Source organism: Mus pahari, chromosome 2 (assembly GCF_900095145.1).
Source record: "Mus pahari chromosome 2, PAHARI_EIJ_v1.1, whole genome shotgun sequence".
In the NCBI taxonomy this organism is placed as follows: Eukaryota; Metazoa; Chordata; class Mammalia; order Rodentia; family Muridae; genus Mus; species Mus pahari.
The window spans coordinates 113,624,855-113,638,596 of record NC_034591.1 but is presented as its reverse complement, the minus strand read 5'-3'; the positions used below and the strand labels follow the sequence as shown (position 1 = coordinate 113,638,596).

At 41.5% G+C, this 13,742-nt stretch overlaps 1 protein-coding gene across 1 annotated transcript in view; it reads left to right on the top strand.

Moving 5' to 3' along the window:
* Positions 1–6,450, top strand: part of Tafa4 (TAFA chemokine like family member 4) — a 217,247-nt gene extending 210,797 nt beyond the window's left edge. Inside the window, exon 6 of the mRNA XM_021191437.1 lies at positions 5,098–6,450. Coding sequence (XP_021047096.1) covers positions 5,098–5,109 — 12 coding nt within the window. The 3' untranslated portion in view covers positions 5,110–6,450. The remainder of the gene's footprint in view (positions 1–5,097) is intronic.
* The last annotated feature ends 7,292 nt before the right edge of the window (positions 6,451–13,742 follow it).

The window sequence follows — 13,742 nt, the reverse complement described above, 5'->3', positions numbered from 1 at the left end:
ACCCCCAGAGCTTGGGTCTCTAGCTGCATATGTAGCAGAAGATGGTCTAGTCAGCCATCATTGGGAAGAGAGGACCCTTGGTCTTGCAGACTTTATATGCCCCAGTACAGGGGAACACCAGGGCTAAGAAGGGGGAGTGGGTGGGTAGGGGATGGGGGGGAGGGTATAGGGGACTTTGGGAATAGCATTTAAAATGTAAATGAAGTAAATACCTAATGAAAATTGGGAAAAAAAAGAATAAAGCTGAACTGATAGCAACCATCCTGCACAAAAATCTATTCCAAATGGGTGAAAGTTCAGTATGAAATCTTAAATGCTGAAATCAGAAGAAAACATAAGCAGTGCTCTACCAGATATAAGAACTTTTTGAACCGGACTCCCATTTATTTGGAAATTAAGACCAATAATTGACAAATGGAACCCCATAAAATGACATTGCTTTCGTACAGCAGAGGAAATAATTGAATTAAGTAGGAAACCTCACAGAATGAGCACATTTGCTAGCTATACATCTGATAAGAGGATTAATAGGCAAAGAACTCAGAAAACAAAGAATCGAGAAAGCAAATGACCCGATTAACAACACAGGCTATGGATCTGAACAGAGTTCTCAGGAGAAGAAACAAAATCGACTAAGAAATACCCAAGCTTTCAAAATGCTCCCCAGTTAGAGGAATGCAAATTCAAACTTCTCTCAGAGCTTGTCTCCCTCAGTCAGGATGGCTAAGATTAAGGAAATATTTGGGAACAAATACTGGCAAGGTTGTGGGAAAGAGGGATGCTCATTCATTGCAGGGCTTGGAAAAAACCATCTAGCTACTCCAGAAATCAGTGTAGAAAATGCTTAAAAAGTTGAAACTAAATCTACCTATGACCTAACTATATCATTTCTTGATAAATATCAAAAGGACTCAATATGCTACTACTAAGATGTTTTTGTTCAGCCACGTTCATTCCATAGTCACAATATCTAGGGAATGAAATCAACTCAAATGTCCTTCAGCTACTGAACAATAAAATGTGGTATTTGTACACACTGGAATTCTAGGTAGCTTATAAGAAAAATAAAATTATGAAATTTGAAGGTAAATAGATGCAACTGGAACTGGAATGAATGACGTGACCAGATCCAGTTAGATTTAAATATATAACCTGATGCTCCTGAAGGAGCCAGGGAGGTAGAGAGGCGCCAAGGGCAAGGGTAGAAAATGGAGCTCTAGAGAGCAGAACAGGAGGAAATGGGTGCTGTGAAGGGGGTGATGGGAAAATGGAGATGGGTAGGACTTTAACAGGAGAAAGGGGAGGATGAGAGAAGAAGAGAGAAAAGAAGCAGAGACGTGTTTGATAAGGTCATAGGGCAACATATTGTTTAGTACTTAGAATGTGTGTGTATGTATATGTATGCGTATGTATATGTGTATGTGTATGTATATGTATATGTATATGAATATGTGTGTGTTTGTGAGAGAGAATAGTTGTACATATTTATATACATGTAACAATATTAAAGAGACCATGAATTAGGGGGATGGGAGGAGTATGGGGTATGGGGGTATAATGTAGATATAGTGTTTGTGTAGAAAGTTCCCAAACAAATTGTAAAACAATAGGAAAACCAAAGCCATTTTCCTTGAGCTCCAGATATGGCTCAGCAGTTAAGAACACTTGTTGCTCTTACAGAGGATCTGCTTTGGTTCCTAGCACCCACACCTAGTGGCTCACAGCCACCTGTAATTCCGTGTCCAGCAAACCTTGTGCCCTCTACTGGCCCCTGGGAACCACAGACATTCACAAAATATATGTTCATATGTGTGGGCAAAACACTCATATACATAAAATAAAAATGTGTAACATTTTCCCTGAGTTGATTATGATGAAAAGGCAGAAGTAATGAATCACTAGGTTACCTGCCCTCTCGGAATTGTCATCGTTCATGACTTATGTCCTCATGCTGCTGCTAAGGTGAACTCAATGTCTGGCTTCTTCCCTATCAGGATAATATAATCAGGTTCCCTCTTGAAAACTGCTGTGAAGCTTAGAGTGTAAGTATTGTGAGTGGGCTTCTCTTCGGGTCCACATAGGTGACATGTCCCCATCCTGGTGCTCCTTCCACCTGTTGTGTGCTATTTGCTTTTGTCATCCTGACACAAGCTAGAGTCATTTGGAAGAGGAAACCTCAACTGAGAAAATGCCACCATATTTTCCTCTTGACAAGTCTGCAGTGCATTTTCTTGATTAAAGATGTGGGCAGTACCACCTCTGGGCTGGTGGTCCTGGGTGCTGTAAGAAAGCAGGTTGAACAAGCCACGAGGGACAAGCCAGTAAGTAGCACTCCTGCAAGACTTCTGTTTCAGCTCCTGCATGCTTAAGTTCCTTGCCCTGGATTCCCTCAGTGATGGACTGTTACCTGGAAGTTTAAGATAAAAGAAAACTTTTTCTCTACAAGTTGCTTATGGCCATGGTGTTTTATCATAGCAATAGAAACCCTAAGACAACTTCTAAGAGGCTACCTGAAGACTGAGGGATGTCTCTCTCCCTCTGAAGTCATGTGTTTCTTGACCCCAATAATCAAGGCTTTAGATGCTTAAGGTATACAGTTGATACACGGAAATGAAACTCGTATTGGCATGTTAGTAACTTCACATACATCGAAATTCAGATTAGTAATTAAATTCTGTATATAGTAAGTATAATAATGATATAAGAAGAAAATGAATCAGAAAATGCTTGACCCAATTGAACCCCTTCAAGTAAGAAACATTTGAAGATTATATTTCAGGTTTAGGCTGATATTTGCCTGCACATGCTTTTAGCTTACAAGGAGAAGGTAGAAAACATCCAGAAGTGCCAAATATAATGGCCAACAACTATGACCCAAATCCACCCCTTGGCTTTCTGGGCCTGGTGGTGTACAGCTTTAATCCTATCATTTCCCAAGTGCTGTGTGATAGGCATTGAAGAATGCAGTTCACCTATTTTCTTCACAACTAAAGAAGACATGTACCTTTAACTTTACTTCCAATCTCAACTGGACACATTATCCATTTGCTTTTGGTATGGACCTTGGGATTGCCTCGATTTTTCATATCACATCCTTATCCTTTGTCTTAAGTTCTAGCATTTCCCCTTTCATTGCTTGGATCAAAGTGTGCCCTGTAAGTCAATGCAATGGTCTGGCCATGTTCTTCTGATCTTGTCAAAGGAAGGCCAGGTGCTTACAGTGGCCTGGTGCCTTCATGCATTTCTCTCTTTGTGTTCTTCCTTCAGAAGGACCCCCACTGTCCTCAAGTGCCATCTCTGTCTCTCTCTTGCTGACAGTCTTATGTACTGTAGCAGCCCTCCATACTTCTGTCTCGTGCTTCTTTACTCAAGCACCCCCACTTTCCATTTCCTCATTGCACATATCACCCTTCATATGTGCCCATGTGGTTGACCCCCCTCGAGCCAATGAACTGTGACTCAAACCCAGTTCTTTGCTTACTTTTCTTTAAAAATTTTATTAGATATTTTCTTTATTTACACATCAAATGCTATCCTGAAAGTTCCCTATACCCTCTCCCTGCCCTGCTCCCCTACCCACCCACTTCCACTTCTTGGCCCTGGCATTCCCCTGTACTGGGGCATATAAAGTTTGCAAGACCTAGGGGCCTCTCTTCCCAATGGTTGACGACTAGGCCATCTTCTGCTACATATGCAGCTAGAGACATGAGCTCTGGGGATATTGGTTAGTTCACATTGTTGTTCCACCTATAGGGTTGCAGACCCCTTCAGCTCCTTGAGTACTTTCTCTAGCTCCTCCATTGGGGGCCCTGTGTTCCATCCTATAGATGACTGTGAGCATCCACTTCTGTATTTGCTAGGCACTGGCATAGCCTCATACGAGACAGCTGTATCGGGGTCCCTTCAGCAAAATCTTGCTGGCATATTCTTTGCTTACTTTTATATTACCTGTGAATTAAGAGGGGGATGCAATTGACTAGATGTGGTGACCCATGCCTTTAATCTTAGGATCCAATAGACAGAGAGAGGAGGATCTTTTTGATTTTAAGGCCAACCTAGTCTACATAGGGAGTTTGAAGGCAGCCAGGGTTACACAGTGAAACCCTGTCTTAAAAAAATAAAAGAAAAAGAAAAGAAAAGGAAAAATGAACAAGCCCTGTGTTCTTAAGTAGTTGGAAAAAATGTTGCAAAATATTATTTCATAACACTTTAGAATTATATAAAATCCCTATTCAGTACCCACCAGTACTTTGTTGGACAATTCCAACTGATCAATGCCTGAAAGTCTACCTGTAGTCTATGTCTGTAACGGTGAGTGACAGTTGAATATAGCCACTTCCTTACACACAGAGCTCAGAATCTGTCCTATACTTAATTCTTTGCAAAGAAAGCCTTCCAGTTCTTGCTGTAGAGTAAAAGGTCCGTTTGGTGCAGGCATGATGACTGTGTTATCAAATTATACAACTTATTCTGAAAATATTTGTGCCAAATAAATATGTTAAAGCATTATGCTACTCTCCCTCTGAGCTGATGTGTTGACTATGTCACTTGGAAACTTTTCTCAGGTCTTAAATAATGAACCCATGTGTTTAAAAATGAGAAGCACAATAACTTTCCTAATGACTATATACTTTTCATTTAACTGATCATTTCTGTTGAACAATTTTTGCTTTTAAAAACAGGTTACCTGCATTTAAAAAAAATCTAACGAAGGTTAAATTCTGATTTTGACATGCAGTGATTTTAATCAGCATTCATTTGAAAAACTATTCAGGGCCATTAACAAAGCGTGCTTATTTAACATGCATGGATTCATGGGCAGTGGGTGTTCTTAATCTCATGACATTTTTATAACCTTGGAAAAAAAAGGCAGGGATACAGAGTTCCCATCATAGAAGCCTTTGAATGCTTTCCCTTTGCCCACTGAAAGTGAGGCATGGAAAGCCGAATTGGGTGTGAAGAATTGACTTCGTGAGGTTGGTTATAGACACAGGTTCCAACTAATAGGCCAGATACAAATGATCTGGACAGGAAAGGCCTCTCTGGTTCTTTTTCGTGGCATAAGGTCAACTACTCACTTAGTTTCATTTGTTTTAGGTGACCCGGTAGCAGACACAGAAGTGTTTTGACCCCGAGGGGCATCGGGACGCAGAGCTGTGCTGTGTGGATTACCAGACTAGTGAGAACTCACCTTGGAACTTGCTCAGAAGTTCATAGCCAAAATATGTGCATTGTGGAAGGTGGCATTTACATGGCTGTCCCTGTTTCTCTGCTTTGTGATCTCATCACACTGAACTACAAGCTTAGGTGGCCACTCAACTGAGGTGTTCCCTGGATCCCAAAAGGAGCCCAGCGCAAGAAATGCTGGAGAGAACATCGGAGGTGCTAATGTGGATGGAGCAGCACTGGGAGAACCTGGCTCTTCTTGTTCTCCTTTTCCCAAGGAACATGGACAGGAAGTACAAAAGGACCCAGGCTGGTCCTCTTTTAAATGTGTCCCTTAGCCATCATACAGAAGGCATGAAAGGAGTCTAAATGACAGATCTGGCTCATATACATGTGTTCTAGATTAAAGAATTTGAATTATCTGGTGCAAGAAATTAACTTTATGAACCTTGGAGAATGGAAGGACTCATTGGGTTACTATGTGCACATTTGTATTTTTTACTTTTGATAATTTAACATGTTTATCTTCTTAGTTCCATTCCTTCATTAGCAGAGATGTAGCAGAAGCTTTGTAACCCTGATACACTGGCAGCTGAGTTCTAAGGAAACCAGAGGTTTATAACCAAAGCTTTAATCATGACACATTCACAAAGGAACATGTACCTGTTGGGATTTTTATGGCTTGGGGTTAATGAGATAGGAAAATAATTTAAGACAGAGGACAGTCTCTGTTTAGAGGAAGGATAATTTCTTAGGTCTACTTTATGCTAACTTTATGGGAATATTTTTATTATCTAGAAGAAGTCTTTAAATGCTAACTATTCACATGACAGTTGATGCAAGCCTACCAGAGTCCCTTCTGTACCCATTTGTCTGGTTTCTTCTTTAAATGTTAATTAAAACCTCAGTAATCTTGCCTCCTATTTCAGTGATTTCACAGATACTGCCATGCAGAAACATAAGAAACAAAGAGACACTGGCCCAGGTTTGAAATGATGTTATTCATGTACACACATATGTAATGTGGGATTGATTGTATGTATTAAGAAATGTTGACAATATACTTGCTGCGCCAACTGTCTGTCCTTTTGCAAATTACAAAGAAACATAGGTTCCATTATGTTGTCTACAGTGCTCTCAATTATTTGATTTTATTCTTGCAGAAGAAGTGGAAATGGGTGCTACCTGTTTATTGGTTAAACTTTGGTTTGAATTTGACTGACTGGGTGCCTACTGGAATAGTTATTCTCACATGACTTAAGTAAAATATCACTGTTGATGACATATATGATCTTGCGATTATTTATTTGGTACCTTAAGATTTTGTGTTCATGATACAAGCTTGCAAATGTTCCTTTAAACATAAATATGAAATTGGGTTACTTTAAATTTAACTTGGGGATATGACTAATGTAGGTCATTATTTTGTCTCCAGTATTTGCATCTTAGAAAAGGGGTATTGAGAACCCAGTGGATATCAGTAAGGGTTGGATAAATTCTCGATGTCCTCTATGTCCTCTGCTGTCACGAGCATAAGCTTTTCCATTGAAAAAGAGCTTTAGAATCGTAAGGAGACTTTCCAGTACATGAAGCACCGTGTTAGTTTGTAACCCTCACATTTGATCTTGTACCAGAAAGCAGAATAAGCGATAAAGACACTACTTTACCTTGGGGAACTTTTTTTAGGGACTAAACTATTTCCAGGGAATAAATGCTCCATTAGGGAAAATGGAAGGCCTGGAAAGTCTATTCCATCCATTATTGTTTCAGTGTGCTTTTTATGTAGTTCCAAAGTGAGCCCTGAACTGGGGCTTTGGGGCTCATCCTAATGTTATCATTCCCCTTTCTATAGGAAAGGTGGTAGGAGATATTTCTGTGTTTCCACAGAATTTAGAATCAGGTTTCCAAGGGAGTGATGCAGCTTTCAATCAAATACCCTTCAGTTAGATCTTAAGGTTTTTTTTTTTTTTGCTTTTGGAATTTTAAATCACACAGCTGCTCATCTAATTATGTACATGAAGCCTCGGTTTAACAAAACCAGTGACCAGTGTGATTCTACAGCTTTCCCTCATATCCAGATGTGATGTTCCACATGAATGGACCTTTTCATTGCCTGTTCTGGGAAAAGAAAGAACATTAAGTTCAATAAATCTAACCCACCCTGTGATTGTCCTGACTTATACTGTGATATTTTCTTCATCTCTATACAAATGATTCCTGGGAGATCTTTATGAATATTTCCATATTACTGAGGAGGGTTTCAGACCTAGCGATATTTGGACTTGGTCAAATTCACCCAGCTAGTTCTTATTGTCAAAGTCAGACAGTGAGGGGCCATGATAAAATACAGAAAATTACAGATTTCGTTTTCTTTGAGAACTTTTAAAATATCACAGATTGTTCTGCATTGCAGCTGTCATGGGCATGGCTAGCTTTAGCATCTGGCTGTATGTGGCCATGTCTGTACCTGGGTTAGAAGTGCTTGCACTCAGTGCCTATATATTTTGTTACTGTTTAATAAGTGTCAATAAGCTGAAAGTGATAAACTGCTGACATTTAAAAAGTGAGACAATTATTCATAGCTGGTTTTCTCCTTGAGTTGAAGTAACTATTCTTTGTTAGTTAAAGGCAATTGTTAGTTTGGAAGAGTATTGCACATACTGAATTACCATGTGGTTATGCTTGGCTATAGGCTGCCTGTAAGATTACACAGATTAATGTGTCCACTGACCAGTTACCAGGAGCTTTGGGCAGAGCCTAGCATATGATGGTGGCAGAAGTGTTAAGAGGTATGCCCCTCCCTGTCTATGCTCACCATCACACAGCTTGCTTCCCCCCTTTGCATTTTTGCATATCTTCATACATTTACTACCATGAGAAACTGCTGCTATGTAAGACTGAAATCCAACTCCTGAAAATGGCAATAGGACCAAGTCTAGTACCAATACTATCAGGGGATCTCAGAAATAAGGATGAAGCCAGTGCCATGCTTACAACTCTTTCTTCTGTACAGCACCTCTCTGATATCAGAGAAGCACTATTCAAAGCTGTATGTCAAGTATGTAGGACTATTTTACACTAGAGGCTGGCAAGCTGAAACTCAGGGTCATGTCTGGCTGGCTTATTTGTGCAAATACAAAATTATCAAAACCCAGCCACATCCATTTTTTTTTATATATTATCCCTGCACACTGCTGCTCTGCAAAAGTAGAATAAACTGGCTCTGGCAACTATTTTTTGATATGCAAGTTTAAAACATTCACTATCTGGCTCATTGCAGAAGAGGTTTTTTTCAGTCCTTGTTATATGTAATACGAAAGCATGGCCCTTCAAATCCAGTTCCCCAGAACAGTTCAGGCTAGTAGCAAAAGGTTCAAGTGCTACGGGCAAACAAGATGCTTTGAATATGCTTCTGCCGTTAATTCCTAAGGGTTTTTTTTTTTTTTAATTGATTATTTTATTTATTTATATTTCAAATGTGCCCCCCTTCCTGATCCTCCCTCCATGAGCGTCCACTCCTCGCCCCTCCCCTTTACATCTAAGAGGGTACTCCTTTACTCACCCACCCTCTCCCATATCACCCCTCTAGTATCCCCGTTCTCTGGGGCATCAAGTCTCCACAGGACCACACACATCTCCTCCCACTGAGGCCAGACAAGGCAGTCCTCTCCTACATAGGTAGCAGGAGCCATGGACCAGCCCATGTATGCTCTTTGGTTGGTGACTTAGTCTCTGGGAGTGCTGAGGGGTTCTGTTACTTGATACTGTTGCTATTCCTATGGGGTTGCAATCCCTTTCGGCTCCCTCAGTCCTTCCCCTAACTCTTCTGTAGGGGCCCCCAACTTCAGTCCAATGGTTAGTTATAAGTATCCGCATCTGTGTCAGTCAGCTGTTAGTAGAGCCTCTCAGATTCCCAAGGCTCTATACTTTCTAAATCCCAGTTTCTTGGAAAGGGAACAATGAGACTACTTATCATCCACCTATCGCCCTTCTGTCTTCAAGAATGGTTGAGATAGGGAAGTTTACAAAAGAAAGGGCCTTGTTGGTTGTGGCTGTGGAGTTCAAGGCCATGATGGTGGCACCTGCATTTATCAATACACTATAAGGTCTAAGGAGCTGCAAGTTCCTCACAGTCAGGCCATGACAACAAGGCAGCTCCTACTTTTAAATAACACACCCTCCAAGTGACTGATCTAGGTCTGTGGGAGCAAGGAGTGACTCTGGAGGAAGAGGCCTGGATTCCTGTTTTGTGTGGTGGTATTAGAGACTAAGTCTAAAGCCCTGCATGTACCAGGTCATAGATCCACAGTTCCTGTTAAGAATCTAGGCACCTCTCAATGCTCCATCTCACAACAAAATGGCAAACAAATTCCAATGTGCATTTTCACATGATTCTAGCCAAAAGGCTGAAACTCAATCGATATGCATTTAGGAGGAGGGTACAAGCCACATTCAAACCACAGCAACCTCATAGTTTTTGTTTTTTTATAGTGGTACCTTAACCAACCATGGTAGTTTAAAAACAAAAACAAAAACGAAACAACACAGATAATATCCTTACATGCTTAACTCCCTACAGACAGAAAACCAGACAGCCCTTTCTCAGAACTGAGGCCTGCCATCTAAAGGTTCACAGCTCACAGAAGCCTGGGCACAGGCACAAGGAGACACTCCAGCAGTTTCTCCTTCTGCCAAAGACAGTTCAAACTTTGAGGCAGTGAAGAAAGAGCAAGCTCAAACAGTGATTCTCAACCTGTGGGTCGTGATCCCCTTGGGGGGGGGGGTCATTCAAATGACCCTTTCCCAGGGGTTGCTTAAGACCGTCAGAGAACACAGATGTTTATATCACAATTCATAATAGTAGCGAATTTACAGTTATGAAGCAGCAGTGAAAATAACTTTATGGTTGGGGGGGGGTCACCACAATAAGAGGAACTGTAGTAAAGAGTCACAGCATTGGGAAGGTTGAGAACCATGAGCTAGAGGGACAATCCAGGCAGTAAAGCTTCCCCGTGACCTTGGCAGCCAATCTGCCAGAAAGGCAGGAGGGACACAAATTATCCTGATTTGAGTCTGGACTGGGAATATAAGGTATAAACCAAGTACCATCTTTGTTCTTTCAAGTTCACCCTTTAAAACTTCCACTTGGGTCCAGCTTCCCCATGAAAGGAAACAATCATTTCAGGTTACAAAGTAATCTTGTAAACAGAAACTTGGAACAAAAGAGCCCCGTAAATAATGGATGAGCACTTACTGAAGTGTGCTGGGCAGTCCTCAAAGTATTGATTCAGGGCTGTGAACAAAACAGGCTCGGGAGCTCTTCCTTCAGTCTCTTCCTTTCCTGTTTGGAGCCATCAATATTCACAGCCCGCTCTCCGTGCTAGGAATATGTAAGTAGGCAGCCCTTGCCTTGTGTGTTGGGGCTTTTGCTCTCTGTAGATCAGGTCTCTGACCCATCGTTAATCGTCACCTTTGAATCTTTTAATGAGGAGTTATCTAAATAGTTCAAGACACTGAATTATTAATGTAATAACTGTAATTAACCACCAGGAAATGGAAGTGAGCAAATGGACTTCAATCGTCTAATTCCAAGCCTGAAGTCCTACTGTCACTCATGTAGATTTGGTTTCTGAAATCTCTCCTGCCTTCTTTGAATTTCGTATTCAGCTTCTCCCCCTCTCTCTTGTTCTCTCTCTCTCATGCACACATACAAACCCTCTCTTTCACCCATCCACCCACACCCACACCCAACCATGTTCTGTAGCCCACTTATAAACATTATAGAAAATAAAGTCGTGTTCTTCACATTTCAGCAGTATAATGCCTAAAAAGAAAGCATTTAAGATGATTAGCCATAGAGCTAGACCAGTTAGTCATCTAGATTAACTTTTCTTCTAAGCATGAGGAACTGAGTTTGAATCCTCAAAACCCATGTAAAAAACATGTGTATGCATGTACACATGCATGTGCCCACATTTATATGCATAGGTCACTTCTAGTTTCTCACACAAGAAAGAGAAATGCATAGGTTGGCTCAGAGGGGCCCACGGATGAGACAAGAATCAGGGACATGCTTTGGAATCTTTAAATATTTATGAGTGCCATGTCTGACAGAAGACTGAAACTGATTCTTTATGTCACAGTAAAGAAACTGGGGCAGAGCCACCAAGTCTCAGCCTGTGGAAAACTTACAACTAACAAAACTGTCAAAGTCGGAAAAGTTGGTATCAGATACTGGGGCACGCTGCTTCAATCACCATCTCTCCTGATTCAGCGTGGAGGCACAGACAGTTGGGACCTGGAGGGAGGACTTTAAATCACTGTGTCTGGATTTCCCTAGGGAAGTGACTGCCCCCACAGAGAGCTGATTCGGGTGTGCAGGTGCCTTTGACGCAGCACTTGGGTCAGCCAGACTGAAGAAGACAGGGATTTACGTGGGTCGGGGGAGGGCTTTCATTTCAATTCTGATTAGACACAAGACTCATCCGAGACCTCCCCCATTTGTAACTCCACTCATCTTTCTGTAGCTCCAAGAAACCCATGACAGCCTCTCTTCTCATTTCTGATACAGCAGATGTATGAAGGAAGTGAGGGTGGGGTAGAGAGGGCTGTTGAGACTCAGAAGGCAAAGATTTCTAGTAAGAAAATATGTGTAAAATTGACATGGCCACTTACATCTCTCTCTCTCTCTCTCTCTCTCTCTCTCTCTCCACAAACTTCATATAGAGTGGAACGGGGATATAGCTTATCTAGTAAAGTGCTGATCCCCAAGATACACATAAAAAACAGGGTGCAATAGTGTGTACTTGTAATCCCAGCACTGGGGAGGTAGAGACAGGCAGATCCCTAGGGTTCGTTGGTCAGTCAGTGTAGCCTACTCAGTGAGCCTGGGCCAAATAGACATGCCTGTGTCAAAAACTTGGACAGGGCTGGGGAGATGGCTCTCTGATAAAGCACTACTTTCCTGATGAGCATGAGGGCCTGAATTCAGACCTCAGCACATACATAAAGCCAGGCACTATGGCGGGTATCTATAACCTTAAAGGTGAGGGGTGTTCAAAGACATGTGGATCCTGAGTCTTACCAGCTGGCCAATTTACCTTGATTGTAAGATTCAGTGAGAGACCCTGTCTCAAAAATAATAATAATAATGTGGAAAGCTGTAGAAGACATCTGATGTTGATTTCTGGCCACTTCACACATATGCAAGAACAAGTGGACCAAACACAAGTATGGGCACACATACTCATAGAGTAGACTACACACAGATATGGGCACACATACACACAAACTAAAAGTGGGTAGTTCTAAAAAGAAACCTAAATTGTTTTTCCCCCCTCAGGCAAACATACACTTCACACCACACATATAGCAAACCACATATACCCCAAAGAAAGATTGAACTGGGAATTGTGTTTATTCCTATTAGCAAACTATTAGAATCCATACCCATAAAGGATTTCAAAAGCATTAAGTGAGCCCTCCTCCCATCCAGGTTCATGTCTTTGGAACTTGGTAGCCCTGCTTCTTGCCAGATACTCTAGAGTTATCTCAAATGGGATGGATCCAGGTAAGCTGTCAGTGCTTTCTGCCTTCCCCTCCATTCTAGCCTCCCTAGATGACACCTGGTCCTCTAGATACTGAGAGCCTCAACCCCATTCCTTGCTCAGCTCTATTCCTTTGGGATTCACCACAGACCCCAGACCCACTTCCTACCAGGGACTCATTGCTGCCACCACAGGTGGTACACCCAGGTAGGATACTTTTGCTTTCCCTACTCTCCTACTTTGCTCAAGCCATTAGTGTCATATTCAACCTCTAGGTCTTGCCCAGATAGACCCTACATACTATGGACAGCTCCAGCCCAGTGAATACCCATGGAATTCTCTAAACTAGAGTCTACCTGTAACCCCTTCTAATTCCCAAACTTACCTTAAGTTACACACCTTTTTGCAGGCCCAATATAATCAATTTTGGTTATATGATCCACCCTTTCATCCACCATCACTCTTGGTTCCACATTACACCCTGTCTGCTTGCTAACTCTGATCAGTGATTTCTTTCTTCATCCAAATTTAGGTCTGTTTCTGGAGTCACAGACTGTGCCCAGGTAGCTCTTTGAACCTGACCCAACTTGAATCCTCCTCCTCCTCATCTCCAGACTTATCCCTGGTTACAAATCTTCCCCAAAGGTCCAGTTTTGATGAACCTCTCTCCCTGTTACTCTAGCCATCCTGAACCATACAACCCTGTGTATAGCCCATTCACACATCTATATAAGAATCTACTCTAGTGGGTCCCTGGGACCTGTCCTAATGTATGATTCCTAGGCCTTGCCAAATAACCTGCATGAGGTTTAAAATCTGACACCAGATGCATAAACATTGTAGTCCATATGTCCAGGTCTCATAAAAGCAAAAGCAATAATGAAAAACCAAGATAGTATATGTCCTCCAAAATCCACTAGTCATGTAGAAACATTCTTCAGTGATGATTATCTTGATGATCCACCAACACAGAAATAAAAAAAATTATAAATATTCTCAAAGAATTCAAGAAGTTTAAAGAAGACACAA